Source organism: Neomonachus schauinslandi, chromosome 11 (assembly GCF_002201575.2).
Source record: "Neomonachus schauinslandi chromosome 11, ASM220157v2, whole genome shotgun sequence".
Taxonomy (NCBI): Eukaryota; Metazoa; Chordata; class Mammalia; order Carnivora; family Phocidae; genus Neomonachus; species Neomonachus schauinslandi.
In genome coordinates, this window is record NC_058413.1 from 39,008,707 (window position 1) to 39,027,346 (window position 18,640).

General features: G+C 37.5%; 1 protein-coding gene across 3 annotated transcripts in view; it reads left to right on the forward strand.

Moving 5' to 3' along the window:
- Window positions 1–18,640, forward strand: part of UEVLD (UEV and lactate/malate dehyrogenase domains) — a 45,199-nt gene that overhangs the window by 2,761 nt on the left and 23,798 nt on the right. For 2 of the 3 annotated variants that reach the window (XM_021685838.1, XM_021685837.1), the window contains exons 2-6: window positions 2,737–2,821; window positions 4,152–4,217; window positions 9,947–10,110; window positions 14,418–14,553; window positions 15,277–15,395. In XM_021685838.1, the coding sequence (XP_021541513.1) occupies window positions 2,737–2,821; window positions 4,152–4,217; window positions 9,947–10,110; window positions 14,418–14,553; window positions 15,277–15,395 (570 nt within the window). The remainder of the gene's footprint in view (window positions 1–2,736; window positions 2,822–4,151; window positions 4,218–9,946; window positions 10,111–14,417; window positions 14,554–15,276; window positions 15,396–18,640) is intronic. The other variant, XM_044919323.1, reaches the window with a different exon arrangement.

Consider the following 18,640-nt stretch of genomic DNA (forward strand, 5'->3'; position numbering starts at 1 on the left):
CTTGCACGTGCACATGTGCGCTCTCTGTCTCTAATAAATAAATATTTTAAAAATACAAATATTAAGTTTAGGAAAATTATCTGGTTCCCTCATTCCTATTTCAGAAGTACGTGGTTCCCACACCACTAGTTGAATTATCTTGGACAGGTAGCTTAACCTAGATTTGCTCACTCACAGAATAAGATTGGACTTGATCTGTAAGATATGTTCCAGTTAAGTTTTTTAATGAAATGATGTCACAAAGTATTCCTCAATGTGTCCTACATTTGAGCATATGTCATATAAGAGTACTTTTATACACTCTTCCTAAATATAAGTCTACTAAATAAACATAATCTAGCAGATAAAGTTAAAATTTTAATAACTTCTCAATTTTTCAGTGTTACTGACTTTTTTTTTTTTTTTAAGTAGGCTCCATGCCCAGCATGGAGCCCAACGTGGGGCTTGAATTCACAACCCTGAGAGATCAAGACCTGTGCTGAGATCAAGAGTCCAGGGCTTCACCGACTGAGCCACCCAGGCACCCCAGTGTTACTAACTTTTGTGACAGTATAATTGCTTTGGTTTTAGAATCTCCCAGGCCACTTTTCCTCTTTAGTGACATGCCCTGCACCCTTTAAGTACATGGCATAGTCTGAGGCACGTTTCCTTAGAGAATGTTATGTAGACTTCTCTTAGGTGGTATTAGAACAGTAAGGGAATATATGCCCTAATGTTATACTAAGAAGATACTCTGTGTCATATATAGTGAAAATGATGTGAACATTTTTTTCAGGAAAGACAAAATAGGTCTTTTTTCTTTTAGGTGTCAAAAAGGCAAATCATGTATTTGACTAGTAGTGACATTTGGGTATTCAAGCCCCAAGGAAGAGAGCTTTTGCCCTGTTTTGACAAACTTTTATAGCAGTTTCACAATTAAATCAATTCTGGTGTATATCCCTATGTAGCCATTAATCACATTCTCACAGGACATTAAAGTTAGAAAAAACAGCTTATAATTTTAAGTAGAAAACAAAATAAAAGTTGTTTTCATTCATAATAAATATTCCAGGTGACAACAGTGTAGCCTTTTGTACATTTGTGGGATGATTTCACTCACTTGTTTACACTGAGTCAGGGACCCTGAATCTGGGCCTCATTTCTCCCTGCTGTAGTTAATACTGATTAATTCTTAGTTTCGATGCCCACACCTATGGATCATAATTTCTTTCTGTTTCTACTCTACTCATTTAAGTCTGCTTCTTTGCTAATTCCCATCCAGTCAGCCTACATTTATCAGAGGCATACCCTGTGGGGAGATACAGAGATACAGAGATGAATAGGAGATGATTCCTGCCTTCAAGTTGTTAATAATCATAGGCTTTTTCTTTTGCCAAATTCTTTCCCATCTTAAAATGATCTTCTCCCTTCCCTCTATAATTTTCTGTACCATTCTAGACTCTAATGTGGATTATAGACAGCTGTTCCTGGAGGCCTTTCTCTAACTTGGATATGCTTTATGTGGATTCTTCATTTCTTGTCTGTACTTACTATTGTATATGTTTTTGTTTAATATCTCACTTTTACATGTGTTAATCGTAAGGTCCTCATACATACCTGTTGAAGTTGGTAGGTGGTGGAGCTATGTCTCCTTTGCAGATGAAAAGCTTAAGGCTCAGAGAGAGAAAACAGAATCTATTAGCAGTTACTCCCCATTTCCTCCCAATCTCCCATAACCCTAGGCACCCACTAATCTACTTTCTGCTTCATGGATTTGCCTATTCTGGATATTTCATTTACAAATCATATAATATGTGGCCTTTTGTGTCTGGTTTCTTTCACTTAGCATAACGTTTTCAAGGTTCATCCATGTTGTAGTATGTATCTGTTCTTTATTCTTTTTATGGCTGAATATTCCATTTTATGGATATACACATTGTATTTATCCATTCATCAGTTGATGGACATCTGGCTTGTTTTCCTTTGTTGGCTTCTATGAATAATGCTGTTTTGAACAATCGTGCACACGTTTTTTGTATGGACATATGTTTCCCCTTTTCCTGGTTATATACCTCAGAGTGGAATTCCGGGGTCGTACAGTAGCTCTGTGCTTAGTATTTCTGGATGAATGAGGAGGCAATTCACTCACCTGGATGGCAAACCCTTGAATGCTGTCTGTTCTTCCTTTGAAACCAGGATGAAGTACCAGGAGGGTTGGGAGGGAAATTTCAAGGTGTCTCAAGTGAGTTAGGTATTCAAGAATGAGACTTGGATCTTGAGCAATGGTGACGTGGGTGCTCCTGTCCTATTTCTTAAGCCTTCAGGAAGTATTTGGAGGCCGTTTGATTTAGTGATGAAAGGCCCAGGTCCAGAGTTTGAGCTCTGGCTTCACTCCTTAACTTGCTACCTAACTCAGCAAGGCATTTTCATTCTTAGTCTTTGAAGAACTGCCAAACTTTTCCAAAGCAGCTGCACCATTTTCTCACTAACACTGCGGCTTGTGTATACAGGGGTCCTGATTGTCCACATCCTCTACTGTACTTGTTAATTGTCTTTTTTATTATGACCTGTCTTTTTTTTTTTTTTTTTTTACCTACTTCATGGGGTCCTTATTGAAAGGATTAAATCACATAACTATTCATGCTCATAAAACTCAGAGCCCAGGGCCTAGTGCAGAGTGTTCTGTTAAAGGTTAATTGTAATTGTTTTGCTGCGTAAAGCTTTATTTTTATTCCATTCTCACTTTTCTCTTTTCAGTACAAGTTCAGAGATCTCACTGTGGAAGAACTAAAGAATGTAAATATGTTTTTCCCACATTTCAGATATTCTATGGACACCTATGGTAAGAATCATAACCCCTCAAAGAGTTTAAATAACTTGCTCAAGTACACAGGAAGTTAGGGATGGAGTCGGGTTTGTACATATGTCTTGTCTTGCCCTCCGTTCACATACGGCCTGTTCTTTTAAGTGTCTTTCTTTATCATATAGACTTAAAACGTCATTATACCAGTTAGTTCTTATTCTCATTTCTTCCATTTAGAGAGAGCGAGCCATGATGCCCTTAAACTCTCAAGCTATAGGATTAATACTGTCAATGTCCATTTTATTATTAAAGACATGTCATAATCACTTCTATTTTGGATTTTTGAATAATTTGATTAGACAATGTATATTTATACCAACAGCTTCTCTGCCACATTTCTAAGTTATTCTGTGTCCCTGAGTAATAACCCCTGTTCCACTGCTCTTTTCCATTTTAGTTTTTGCCATGGAATGATCCCTTTACCCACTGTTACCTTTCACTTATATAGTTCAAGGTAAACATTTGTGCTTATGTACCCTTTTGGCCTTGAATTTTCTGTCAGCCTGGTTTCCTCTTTTCCCTTTCTAATAGGTCATCAAATTTATTTAGAATTTTTCCTCCCACCGCCTAAATAGGATAGTTATTGAGGTACTAAGAGGACTACCTTCCGAGGCAGTTGGGTAGTTTGAAACCAGAGGTAGTGTTTTCTGTATTCAGTTCAGAGATGAGGGCATTAATTCTCCACCACTGTATCTCAGTCATTGATGGGTAAGTCGAAGTTTCAGGGACATGAAGGTGTAAAAAAGGTTGAGAATAATCGAGTTAGAGAAACCGAAGAAGATAATTAGTGATCTTCCAAAAAGGTCACTTTAAAAAATAAAACTAACTTTTTTTCTGATTATAAAGTTATAGTCTGGTATCTGAAAGTGATTATAACTGATTTGTTACACGTGACAATTATTTAATAATATCCCCACATTTTATAATCCTAAACTTCTTAGATGTGTTTTCACATTATCGCATTTGACCCTTATGACAACTTTATGATGCAGCCTTACTATCTTTATTTTATAGACGATGAAACTGAAGGTCAAAGAGATTGAAGTAGCCAAAAGCTGCATGTGTCTGAGTGAGAAAAGTAGGCCTAGAACCTGGGATTTCTGTACCAAAGCCCTGTGTGCTTTCAGCTGTCCTCTTGGCTTTCTAAGAAAACAATATCTAGTAATTCCCCCTTGTCAACATATTTATAGATTCCTAGATGAACTTTAGAAATTATGTGTGCTTCTTTACGTGTGTATGTGCATGCACAAACTTTAATACTGTTTTTTCTACTTTTAAGTGCACATTTTGGGGCTCTTTTTTCTTCCAGTGTTTAAAGATAGTTCCCAGAAAGACCTGCTGAATTTCACTGGCACTATTCCTGTGATGTATCAGGGTAAGTGTGGCAGTTGAGAAAATGTGGGTATTTTGTAAAAGAGCCATTAAACAAGAACTTATATTTGTTTAGTTCTATAACGTTCTCAAAGTATTTTCACATGTATATGATCTGTACAGAACCTTACTGGATATAGCAGAATGCTGTCCTGTCTAGTCTGTGGCCTAGATTAATATCAACAAATTCAATTCAGTTCAAGAAATACTGGGTGTCAGTTCTGTGCCCACTACTCTGCTACGGGATAATGTACAGAGGAGGGTAAGACAGATGTTGGGGAGGAAGACCTTCCTGTGCCCTTAGCTGGACTTAGAATCAAATTGACATTAGACAGATGCAAAGGAGAAATTCAAACTGAATAGGCGTATGTATGGGGGATGCACACAGACATGAGATTCCAAAGACAGTGGGGTAACATGAAGCTTATATGAGCTAAGGAGAGGAGAGGGGCCTGTGGACACAAAAGGGAGAAAGACCATTAGCAAGAAGGAAAAGGAGATGCTTGGAAAAATAAAGGTTGCCCTATTATGCAGATAAGTTTTTTAGGTAAAGGGGAGTTTCTTTTAAGAGCTCTCTTCCTGGTAGAGACTCTTTGTTCCAGTGTAAATATAGGCATTTGAGAGGGAGGCAGAGAGCTTTTCCTCCATCTGCTGGGTTTCGATTACTTTTTTTTTTTTTTTAAAGATTTTATTTATTTATTTGAGACAGAGAGAATGAGAGAGCCAGAGAGCACATGAGAGGGGGGAGGGTCAGAGGGAGAAGCAGGCTCCCTGCTGAGCAGGGAGCCCGATGCGGGACTCGATCCCAGGACTCCAGGATCATGACCTGAGCCGAAGGCGGTCGCCTAACCAGCTGAGCCACCCAGGCGCCCCTCGATTACTTTTAACTCAAGATAATCTTTATGCCAAAGTGCCCATCTTGGGCAACCTGCCCTGGGCCCCTACACAGACATAGGCCTGCTCTTAGGGAGCGTTCTTGTTCCTTTCCATAGCAAAATGCAAGGATCACACCTTTTTCTCCATTACATCAATGTTTTGTTCCTCTCCCTTTCCGCCTGTATGATGTCCCCATTCTATGGGTGAAACTGAATCTTAGCCTAGTCAAGTGATTTACCTAAAAACACACAGCGGTATCAGGCTATAACTTAAAACTCCAGTAGGAAATTTGGGGCCATGACAGCTCAAAGAAAGCAACATATTTTCAGGTGGCCTGACAGGTTAAAATAATTGTTTGCCCCAAAAAACAAACAAAAAATCACTAGCTCCCCTTTACTTAACTCTTCCTATTTGTCCAGACCTACTTCTATCAGTGTTCAACAGGACTAACCTTTCAGATAGGTATCATCATAGGTGATTGCTTATATAGTATGATGGAAAGAACACCAGCGAAACATTGGTTCTAATATACTTCTCTGAAGGGGTTCCCTGAAATTCCACAACTAAAAATTTATTCCTCTTTTAAAATGCAAATAATCCCAGGAAGGATATTATCCAAAATCACTAATACACTGTGCTGTGTTTATAGAAAATGCTCGATAAATATTTATTGAATGGTTGAGTTTGTTTATTTGATTACTGACTAATAAGTGAATTTGCTGGGCATACGAGAGGAGGTGCCCTGAAAAAAGGGCTGAGGAGGATCTGAAAACAAATGGTGAGAGAACAGTGGAGTTTGCTCCTTTACAAAAGATTCAGCAGTGTACTGTGGGAATACACTGCTCAAAAGACACCAAGAAGCTAAATTTCGGGGGACTTTTTTCAAAATAGGTGCTTCATTACAGTAGTCCCTAGACTGTTACAAACCCTTCTTAATTTCTTCCCCTCCATGATGACTCATTGGCTGGGGTGCACTCATGTTTTATTCTGCCTCTGTTCATGTCCCACCATGACATCTCCTTTGGCACAGGAAATGCATAGGAATTCAGTTTGGTTTTTATACATAGGAATGTGGTTGGAGATGAAAGTAGATTACAGTGAGCTCTGCAGAAATTGCAGAACTGATTTTTATTTTCCTCCTTGCTCTCTCCTGCCAAGCTCTCAGACTCTTTTCTGGCTGCCTAGAGAACCTTAGTCAGACCTGTTTCCCATTACTTGTGTTCTGCATTTACTATGATTAGATGCTAGAGAGAGAGAGAGAATTATTGCCCACCCCAATGATTGATTGGTTGATTGATTCATTCCCAACTCTTAACCCACCCCAATGATGTCAAGGGTAGTTACATATTAACAGAGAAGCTCATGAATTTAAGTGAATCACTGCTTAGTAGCATTTCAGTTTGAAGGACAGTGTGGTGAAGTAAGAGGAGGGCATAAAACTTTATTTTATTTTGAACTTATTTTAATATGATTGGTATGATGCCCCTCATTGGCATTCTGCATCTCCAAGAGCCAACGAGTTATTTCATTGCTTCTTACACTGGGTCTTCCAAGGTAGTAATGGTACCTGCAGTACCTTTATTTTTGCAGTACCCTCTTTTTTTTCTTTGCTTTTGAGTAGAATTATATCAATTCAGTGTGATCCACACTATTTATTTCCTGCTGATCAAAAGGTCAGAATGTATTATCTTTCTCATCTGTAAAATGGTACAATAATAGAGCCTCACTCTAGAACTATGAGGATTAAATGAATTACTATAAATAAGCTCTTGGCATAATGCCTGGCACATAATAGAAGCTTAATAAATGTTGGCCGTGATTATTTGTCTGCCTATATTTCTTCCAGTTCCTAGTTTTATTAGTATAATAATATATACTCATGCTAAAAAAAGTAAACAATTGAGAAAGGATGAAGTTAAGCTTGTAACTAACTTCCCACCCAGTCCTGTTTCCCTGATGAATCTTCCATTGATATTTCCTTATGTATACCTGCTGACATTTTCTAGATTATTTCTTATTATCTCTCCAAGATTGTGTCAAGGTTGTGATGACACTTTTTCTTCATCCATTCATTCTTTAGAGATGTGTATTCATCTTAATAAGATGATACCCATCTGAACTTTATTTACAGCTAACTTAAATTATATTTTTATGATGTAATTACTTGAGATCTGAGGACTCTTCCAGGAGTTCTGACTCTTTGGTAATGAATTACTGAAAGCTAAATGGGCAGGGTAGGAGGCAGGGCATTTGCTGACACAAAAGAATGGGAAAGAAGGAAGGAAGGAAGAGAACAGAACGCCAGTAGTGAATCTTACCAGTTAGACACGGGAATCAGGCTCACCAGTTGCTTTGCCAAGCATGGGCTATTAAAATGCATGGACGCTGTTGGGGAGGGGCATTGAGGGAGGCAGCCTATCCTTGATCAATTAGAAAGATACCATCAATAGACATTTCTTTCCTTTTCTTTAATGTGTAGTGATTAACACAGAAAGTGGCACCATCAGGATCTGGCCTACTACAACTATATTATGAAACAAAAAAATTTGCATGGCCTAGAACAGTGGCTTTCAAATGTTTTGATTGTGACGCACAATAAATACTTTTATATACACAGCTAGCATACACATGCGTGCGTGCACACACACACATTATAAGCATATATATATGAAACACCATACTACCTGTCATATATTTTATTTTCAATTCCATTTTAAGATATTGTTTGCAGCCCACTAACTTAATTTTGTGACCTAATTATCATGACCACAATTTGAAAAACACTACTCTAGAGAGTATATAATATTCGACAGAGTAACTACTTCTGGAGTAATTTGATGGTGTGTCTCAGTACCTGTCAGTCACTTTGTGGTGCTATGATCACATGACTTTATAATCATAGAATTATCTATGGATCAGTTGCTATGCCTATACCGAAATTGTAAATTCTTAGACACTATGGTGACGAATGTTAACTAGACTTATTGTAGTAATCATTTTGTAATATATACAAATATCAAGTCATTACATTATACAATGAAACTAATATGTTATATGTCAATTGTATCTCAATTTAAAAAATTGTTTTAAGACTTAGACAAAAGTAGAAGAGGAGTGTGGTTTTGAGAACTACTGATATAAAATAATAGACCCACAAGTATTAGGATGTTTCTATAATGTACTGATTTTCAGTCCTACCTGCACATTAGAATTACATGGGAAGCTTTTAAAAAATGTTATCCACACCCCATCCCATTGAATCAGAAACTTTGGGTGAGTGACCTGGATACTGGGATGTTTCCAAGTTTCTTAAGTGCTTCTAATGTGAGAAAGGGCTGAGTATCCTTGTATCTTTAGAGGAGGAAGCAAGATGAGAAAAGTAGCTGTCAGTGGAAGGAAGATTTTCTTAGTAGGAAAAGGATTGCAGTGGAAAATAAAACTTTTTATTTAGACCTGGCCTATTTCCAAAGTGGGTTTGAGGTACATTGCAAAAACTGCCAACCCTTCATGGTACTTACCATGTCATGTACCGTTCTAGGAATTTTACATACTTTAACTAATTTCATCCTCACAACAACCCTATGGGGTAGGAGGTATTATTTCCATTTTATAGAGGAAGGAATTGAGGCACAGAGAAGTTAAGGAACCTGCCTAAAATCATATAGCTAGTCATGGGTGAAGCTAGGATTTGAACCTAGGCATTCTTGCTCCTGAACGGCCGTATTCATGAATACAGGGATGAAAGACATGCAGTAAGACTATGAAAGCAGGAATGACTATCAGGAAATACAATAGAACAGCTAAGGTAATTGATCAGATTTCTAGTTTAAGTTTAGTTTTTTTTTTTTTTTTAAAGATTTTATTTATTTATTTGACAGAGAGAATGAGATAGAGCATGAGAGGGGGGAGGGTCAGAGGGAGAAGCAGACTCCCTGCTGAGCAGGGAGCCCGATGCGGGACTCGATCCCGGGACTCCAGGATCATGACCTGAGCCGAAGGCAGTCGCCGAACGAACTGAGCCACCCAGGCGCCCTTAAGTTTAGTTTTTACACTTTTATTAGGTTTAGCTTTGGGCTTCCTGGCATCCAGGGCCGTCAGAGATTTTTGCTCTTGGTAGGCATGATACGTGTAGGTGGTTAGCACTGGAAGAGCATGCACTCAAGTTCCTGGCTCTCAGTACACTGAAATTTAAGAACCCCTGGACGAGGTCACTGTTAGGGTTATTTTCAGCTCCAAGTTCTATGTATCTAACCCAGCTCATTTGCACTTAATGAGCAACCTGAGAGTCAGTATCAAATGTATTGAATTCATCTTTGTTGATTCATTCATTTTTCATTTGTTTGTTCATTCACTCTTATTTATATAAGAAACCTTTATTGTCAGCCAGTATGTTAGGCACTGTACTTGGTGCCGGGGTTATAGAGATGAAAAATACATAATCCTCTGGACGTTTACAATGTGAAAGGAAACATAGACCTGTAGGCAAATCACTTCAGTGCAGAATAAGTATAGAAATAGAAGTGTCCACTACCTTTCAAGAAAGGTGCGATAGCTCTGCTTGGGTGGAGCAAAGAAAGTTACATCAAGAAGATGCTGTATCCCAAATTCCTGGCACAGTAGGTCCTGTAAATATTTATTAAATTGAATTGGATGAGCTGGTCATTGTCTTAAATTTCGTCAAGTGTTACGCTGGTGCTTTAATGGGAACATGAAAATGGAGAAGTAGGTGTTGATCTATATAAATCCTTTATATATACACTTGACTAGACTACATGTCTTAAAATGCCACCTAGGTATACAAATATAATGTGTATGCTTCATCATTGTTTGAAAATGTGTTTATTTTGTCTCACATAGGTAATACATACAACATACCAATTCGTTTGTGGATTTTGGATTCCCACCCTTTTGCTCCCCCCATTTGCTTCTTAAAGCCAACTGCAAATATGGGAATCTCAGTTGGAAAACATGTGGATGCTCAAGGCAGAATATACTTGCCCTATCTTCAAAGCTGGAGCCATGTAAGATCAATTTGGATTTTCTTTTAAAAGTTTTTATTTTTCTGATTATTTATCCTAATGGTACAAATAAGTTACTGAATTTTCTTTCAATGGTATTCCTCATATGGACTTTAAAAGTAGTTTGAAATTGAGCTCCCTGGATCACCCAAGTTCCAGAACCCCAATGACAGACCGCAGCCTGCGTGAAGTGCTCTCTCCAGGTCTGGAGCCAACTACTATTTGCTCCCTCTCTTCTGATAGTTGTTCAGTACTTGATAAAAGCACATGAAAAGTTACTAGCAAGATATTGGACATTATCTCCTAGTCCCTCCTTCTTAAAGATTTTTATGTAATATATGTATTTATTTGTAGTTTTGCCTGTTTTTGACCTTTATGTAAATTGAATCATACTGTATATAATCTTCTGTTACAAATTTTGTTTTAACTCAGCATTAAGTTTTAAAAATTCATTCACGATGATTTATGTAACCAGTTTATTTGCTTTACAAGTTCTCACATGCAATTTTATTTATTTATTTTATTTTATTTTTTTAAAGATTTTATTTATTTATTTGACAGAGAGAGACACAGCGAGAGAGGGAACATAAGCAGGGGGAGTGGGAGAGGGAGAAGCAGGCTTCCCGCCGATCAGGGAGCCTGATGTGGGACTCGATCCTAGAATCCTGGGATCATGACCTGAGCCGAAGGCAGACGCTTAATGACTGAGCCACCCAGGCACCCCTCACATGCAATTTTATTATCTGTACTTTTCATCTACCATTATTTTGAGCACTTCTCATTTTAAACAGTATTTCAAAATACATGGTCTTTAATTGGTTGCCTGATGATCTCGCATAAAAATATTGGCATAATGTATTTACAAATTGATCTGTTAGATATTTAATGATGAGCATCCTTAAAGATAAATATATATAAACATAAATGTGTATATATTATAAATCTTTAATAATTTCCTAATGATAAATCTCTAGGAATGGAATTGTTGGATCAAAATTTATAAATATTTTGAAGGCTATTCTTATATATTGCCAAATTGGCCTCCAAAAGGTAGACAAAAATGTATCTCTACCATCACTTGAAATCAGTGTAGAATCCCTGTTCTGTAGTACCCTTGTTCTAACAGAAGGTACTATCATTAAAGCAAAACAAACCCTTGCTTCTCTCTATATATTTACTTAGAAGGATGTAGAGTATGTTCTCCTTTTTGTAAAAATTAAGATTTTTATGAAAGGATAATTTAGAATATATTTCTACGTATCCAGGAGGTTGTAGGACAGGAGGACCAGGAACCCCTAAATGAGACCAGGGATATGTCAAGAGTCAAGTGAAGTTGGAGTAAAGAAAGGATGGTGTTAGGATTACAACTTTTTATTTTATATACATCCCGCAAAAAGGTGTGCAATTATGGACATGTTTTATTTTGTCTTTATACTTTTCCGTATTTTTCCATATATATAAAACCTTTAAAAAGAAGAAAAAAAGAAATACAAAAAGAAGGGATGCACACCGGGTGGTTGGTAGTGGAGGTTAGGTGGAGGAACACTGACCTTTTACTTTATGAATTTGTACGTCATTTGCATTATTTGGTGATTTTAATAAATAAGATTGCCAGTGAAATGTGCTAAATAGGGCATAAAAAATTTGTCATTTGGAGGGACAAAAATGATATCTTAATGTTTAGTTTTTTGACTATTTGAGAAATTCAAATCTTTTTCATATGTCAGTCGATTTATGTATGCTCTAATTATCTCCTTCATCCATTTTTACCCTTTTTTTTTTTTTAAGCTATCCTCAAACAGTATTTTGACATCTGTGCCCTGTTGTGGGAATTCATTTTTCCTGTTTCCTCTTTCTGGTTTTCATTGGCATCTCTTTTCATAGTTTTGTTTCTATAGTAAATACTCAGAGGTAGTCCTATAGTCTAGTTGAGGTTATGCTTTATTTTAGTTCAAACAGTATTGATTTCATTTTACTATTTTGAGCCTCTTTATTATAAGCTAAAACAGGGGCACCTGGGTGGCTCAGTCGTTAAGCGTCTGCCTTCAGCTCAGGTCATGATCCCAGGGTCCTGGGATCAAGCCCCGCATCGGGCTCCCTGCTCCTCGGGAAGCCTGTTTCTCCCTCTCCCACTCTCGCTGCTTGTGTTCTCTCTCTCTCACTGTGTCTCTCTCTGTCTAATAAAAAATCTTAAAAAAAAAAAGCTAAAACAATTTTTTTTAAACTAGAACTAGTCTTAAGAAGACAATACATTATTTAAATTGCCCTATTTAAAAGTACCACAGTAACTTTAAATTGCTCATGCAGTTGGAATTATAATTATGTAGTAGAATTACTTAGAAATTTGGAGCTGGAAGAAATCTAGAGGCTGTCTAGGCCAAGGATTGCAGACGTTTTCCCCAAGAGATTCAATGTGCTGTGTTAGACCTACAGAATTTTGTTGAACAGCAAAGTGGTTTTGTTTTGCTTTGTTTTGTTTTGTTCTTAATATGAATCTGAATGCCTATATGTATACTCTTTCCAATTTGCTACAATAACCATCTCCCTAAATTTTCTTATACTTGACAACCTCACACATTATTATCTGCTTGGTCTTTAAAAGTGTTTGAGGGGCACCTGGGTGGCTCAGATGGTTGGGCGTCTGCCTTCAGCTCAGGTCATGATCCTAGGGTCCTGGGATCGAGTCCTGCATCAGGCTCCCTGCTAGGCGGGGATCCTGCTTCTCCCTCTGCCTCTGCCTCTCTCTCTCTCTCTGACTTTCATGAATAAATAAATAAAACATTAAAAAATAAAAATAAAAAAATAAAAGTGTTTGAGTTTTTGATCCTAATAGCTTCATCCTCTTAATTTATAAATAGTGAAACTCAGACTCTTGAGAAATTAAGCACTTTTTAAAATGAGCAAACTATTGAATATTTTTAATAGTAATAATAAATATTTTACACTCACAGCATATAGGTTGCATGCATTTGTTTCCCCTAACAGCCACTTGGAATTTATTATTCATATTATACTGCTGATAACACTGAAGCTCAGAGAGGTTAAGTGGATTTCACTACGGTTGCTTAATAAATTAAAAGAAACAGTACTGGATTAGATAATATTTTATCAGTGTTACTTTTCTGATTTGATAATGCTTATATAGGAGAATGTCTGGTTTTTTGTTTTTTGAGGGTTTTTGGTTGTTTTTTTTTTTTGCAGATTTTATTTATTTTGAGAGAGAGACAGAGAGAGAACGCATGCACACGTGAAGCAGGAGGAGGGGCAGAGGCAGAGGGAGATAGAGAATCTCAAGCAGACTCCACCCCAAGTATGGAGCCCAGCACAGGGCTTGATCCCAGGACCCTGAGATCACAAACTGAGCAGAAACCAAGAGTCAAACGCTCAACCGACTGAGCCACCCAGGCACCCGTTTTGTTTTTTCTTTTTTTTTTTAAATGTTTTATTTATTTATTCATGAGAGGCAGAGAGGCAGAGGCATAGGGAGAGGGAGAAGCAGGCTCCCCACCTAGCAGGGAGCCCGATGCGGGACTCGATCCCAGAATCCTGGGATCATGACCTGAGCCAAAGGCAGACGCTTAACCATCTGAGCCACCCAGGCGCCCTTGTTTTTTCTTTTAGGAAATATACACTAAAGTATTTAGGGGTGAAAAGGTATTAGATCTGCAATTTATTCTCAGTTGGTTCAGAAAAATATAGAGAGGGAAGGAGACTGAGAAAATATATGTGCTAAAATGTTAACATTTAAAAATTTTTTGTACTTCTTTTTGCAACTTTTCTATAAGTCTGAAATTATTTCAAAATTTAAAAAAATCAAAAAAAGAGAGACAGTTCCTGAACGTAGGTACTTTGCCAAAAGCACATTCATGTTACTTTCCCATCCTTTGGAGATGTGGATTAGCATTTCTCTAATTTTCAGTTTAAAGAATTAAGTAATTTTTCAGTTAAAAGTATTATGTAATTTGGGGGTGCCTGGGTGGCTCAGTCATTAAGCGTCTGCCTTCGGCTCAGGTCATGATCCCGGGGTCCTGGGATCGAGCCCCACATCGGGCTCCCTGCTCAGCAGGAAGCCTCCTTCTCCCTCTCCCACTCCTCCTGCTTGTGTTCCTGCTCTCACTATCTCTCTCTGTCAAATAAATAAATAAAATCTTTAAAAAAAAAAAAGCATTATGTAATTTGTATGGTAGTTTTCAAAAAATAAGAGCACAATGCAAAACTTTCTTTTGGTTAACTTGGTAACAATATATAGGTTAACAAGGCAGTATTCTTTAGGAAAATTTTTGCGTCACTTTTCCCTTTGTATTCTGCAGCCTAAATCTGTCATTGTTGGACTAATTAAAGAAATGATTGCCAAGTTTCAAGAGGAACTTCCCCTGTATTCTCTACCGTCATCTGATGAGGCACGGCAGGTAGACTTGCTAGCCTATATTGCAAAAATCACTGAAGGTTTGTATTTTTGTTGATCAGAGTTATGAATTTACAATTTCTCACTAATATCCTTTATTCTCTGCTACTGGATTTCTATAAATAAATATATTCATGTATCTGTACCTATCTGTGTTGAATCAAAAATCCTATACGTCTATCATAGGGTGTTACCATACAGTTCCAATAATTGTAGTTTCTTAAAATGGAAAAGATTACTCTTACACTGACAGATAAAATAATTTGGTGTTTTGTTCAAAATCACTTGATATGATGATCCCAAATCTTTTTCATTATATGTTTATGTGGCTTTTTGCCTCATTCAATAAATATATTGGATCAGAAAATTTGTGATTCTCATGTTTCTCATTGAGGATAAAGCAAAATATCCATGCTTATAAAATTCAGTAAGGTGTTAAACATTTTTGCATTATAGAACAGAGCGGTAAGAATCAGAATGTTTTTCAGGATTACGGAAATTCTGTTTTTTAGTCTTATATAATATGTTTTAATTGTTTAGAAAGATATTTTCTTTTTAAAGGGGTAGTCTCTATTTAGTAGAATATTTACTGAGATTCCTGTCTGTCTTGCTTGTCACTTGTTCACATATTTTTGAGTGCTTCTTCTGGACTAGCACCATGTTTTCTGTCCAAGTTATTGAAGGTTGGTGTATTTTTTTAAGATGCTAAAAAAGATTTTTGATATTATTTCAAAATTCTCATGGCAATGCACTTTTATTTCTAGGTGTCTCAGACATGAATTCAAAGAACTGGGTAAATCACGAGCATAAAACAGTCAATAAAATTACTGTGGTTGGAGGTGGAGAACTAGGTATTGCTTGCACATTAGCAATCTCAGCAAAGGTATGTAAGCATCATGCTTATACGTCCATCTATCATGTTGCTACACTTTCAGGCAGTTTATGTTTAACATACAAGAAATGATGGCTTCATTTTGTCTTGTGGAAAAACCTCATTTTGCCTTAAAATATATTTAGTAAGTTGGCAAAAAAAAAACTGAAAGCTCTCATTAGGGATATTGCTTCTTAATTAGTACTTAGTCATGGAATAGGCTTTAAAAAAGAGATTTGAACAATGGGCTCATCATCCTATTCCAAGGGAAACCTCAACGTGACATTTATCTGACTTAGTCACCAATTCCTTTGTGTTTTCTGAGTCATGCTGCTTTAATTAAGCTCTTATTTAATATAATACTTAATTTTAGCTCTTTCTAAAATTAACTTTTTTTTCTTAAAGATTGCCTTTTCTTGTGTAATTACTCCACTTTCTCTTAGGACCATAGTTTCTAAATTGATATATTTTTTTTTATTCTTATGTTAATCCCCATACATTACATCATTAGGTTTAGATGTATCTAAATTGATATTTTACACTAGTTTGAAATTTGTTTATTTTTCCATCAGTCCTTTTTACTAGATCTTCTGTATATAAATTATTTTCAGAAAGGCTTAAATTCCCTTCCAGAGAGGTTCAAAAGACCTTCCAGGGTTCCAGTATCATCATAACAGCATGTCTGTGTCTTTTCAGGGATGTAGCCCAGAGTGGAATAGCTGTCCCTCTCTGTTTATTTGGTAGCGGGCATTTTGTTTTTTTCTTTTCTATTAAAATCTGATTGTTTGTCAGGCTCCTGGGTGGCTCAGTCGGTTAAGCGTCTGCCTTCAGCTCCAGTCATGATCCCAGGGTCCTAGGATCTAGTCCCGCATCGGGCTCCCTGCTCATCGGAGAGCCTGCTTCTGCCTCTGCCTCTGACCCTGCTTGTGCTCTCTCTCTCTCGCTCTGTCTCTCAAATAAATAAATAAGATCTTTAAAAAATTTTTGTCACCTAAACTCTTCCCTTTTTATTTCAGACTCACATATGTCTTAGGGATAGGTTGTACTTTAGTAAATAATTAAATTGTATCCAGGGAGCTAGAAAATTTTAAAAGCTGGCTGCACAGAACAACATATACTAACTTTTGACTTCATTTCATTTCCTCCACTTTCCATCTGAATACACAAGTTCCTCTTAATTGGAGTTTGAATTGTTTTCAGTTCCTTTGTTACTAAACAGAATGATTCCATAAACATTGCTTCACAAGTTGCTTATTTTCTCCTCTGAATTTTCTTTTAAGTGTACATAATCTCGAAAACAGTACTAGTGTGGGGGCGCCTGGGTGGCTCAGTCGGTTGAGCGTCTGCCTTCAGCTCAGGTCATGATCCCAGGGTCCTGGGATCGAGTCCCGCATTGGGCTCCCTGCTCAGGGTGGAGCCTGCTTCTCCCTCTCTCTCTGCCTGCCACTCCCCCTGCTTGTGCTCGCTCTCTCTCTAATAAATAAAATCTTAAAAAAAAAAAAACCCAATACTGGTGAATCAGAGGGTATGAATGGTCTTTATGGTACTTATTACATATTGCTAGATTGTGCTTCAGAAAGGCAGAATTAATTTATGCTGCTAATAACAGTATGCACATCAATCTGATTTTTCACATCCCTAACAGTACTGAATTTTATCAATTTTGTTTGGTTTTGGTTAAGTACAAGAAAGCCCCTTAAAGTCATGTTTCTTTAACAGTTGGAAGAGTCTCACTGTCAGGATTCTTTTGTCTGTAAACTGTCTAAATGGAAATTTTTTTCCATTTTTCTTTGTAAGCATTAGTATTTTGATGCAAGATACAATATATCAAATATTATGATACAGTAGTAGCCATAATGGTGTCAGTAGAAGTGGTGGTGGCCGCAGCAGTAACTAACCTTTGCTGAATGCTTACTAGGTGCCAGGCACTCCGCTAAACGACTTGACTAATTTTTACTAAGTTTTACCTAACCCTATATGTTAGGTACTATCATTCCTGCCATTTTACAAATGAAGAAATCAAGGCAGAGGGAGGTTATGCAACTTGCCCAAAGTCACATTGTTAATAAATGGAGGCAGGATTTGAAGTGAGGCAGTCTGTTTACAGAGCCTGTATTCTAAGTCTTTACTGCTGAGCGTGTGGCTTTCAGACCAGCAGCACCAGCCATATCTGAGATCTTATTAGACTGGTATTTTCTAAGGCCCCACCCCAGACCTGCGGAAGCAAATCTGCATTTTAACACAACCCCTGGTGTTCCGTGTGCTGTACTGATCTATTAAATGGTGATCCCTTCAAGCTTGGGAAGTTCTGCTGTAAACCACTATGTTACACTGCCTCATTATTGCTGTTGTCCTTACGGATGGACATTTAGGTCATTTCTAGTCTTTTGAATCTCCTTATACGCATTGTATCACGTTACACATGTACTAATAAACTTATAGGAAAATTTCAATAAGTGAGATAAGTGGATTAAAGGAGTTACTGTGTTTTTAAATTTTGATAGAACTTGTCAAATTATCCCCCATATCAATTGTACCAGTTTATGCTCATACCCACAGTGTGTAAGAATGCGGGTTTTCCCACACTACTGTTGTTTAACTTTTGGATCTTCATGTGTCTCATAAATAAAAAGGTAACTCATAGTTGTCTTTGCATTTCTCTTTGAGTGTAGTTGACAATAATAAAGTTAATAGGTACAATTTAGAGAGGACGTCCCTCCGCCAGCTTTGGGTCACATATTAATCCTCATAACCCCATGAAGTAAAGCCAAGTTCAGTGACTTGCCTAGCTTCACAGAGTGTAGCTCAGTTGTTTTCTTTTGTACTTTCTGCCTGATGGTCTGGTAAATCCCTGGTACTCTTGCCTTTGCACACTAATATAGGAAAGATCCTCACACTGCTTACCACTTTAGAAAAAGACCTTCTGGGTGCCTGGGTGGCTCAGTTGGTTAACCGACTGCCTTCGGCTCAGGTCATGATTCAGGGGGTCCTGGGATCGAGCCCCACATCGGGCTCTGTGCTCCATGGGAAGCCTGCTTCTCCCTCTCCCACCCCCCCGCTTGTGTTCCCCCTCTCTCTCTCTCTCTATTAAATAAATAAGTAAAATCTTTAAAAAGAAAAAGACCTTCCACAAAGGTAACTTGACTTGGAGGAGTTTCTATGCCGTCATTAGCCCATAGGACCCAGGGAGCCATCTACAGGCATGCGGAGTGTTTTCCATGAGATCTCTGGGGAAAGTTCTACATGATAATTGGATT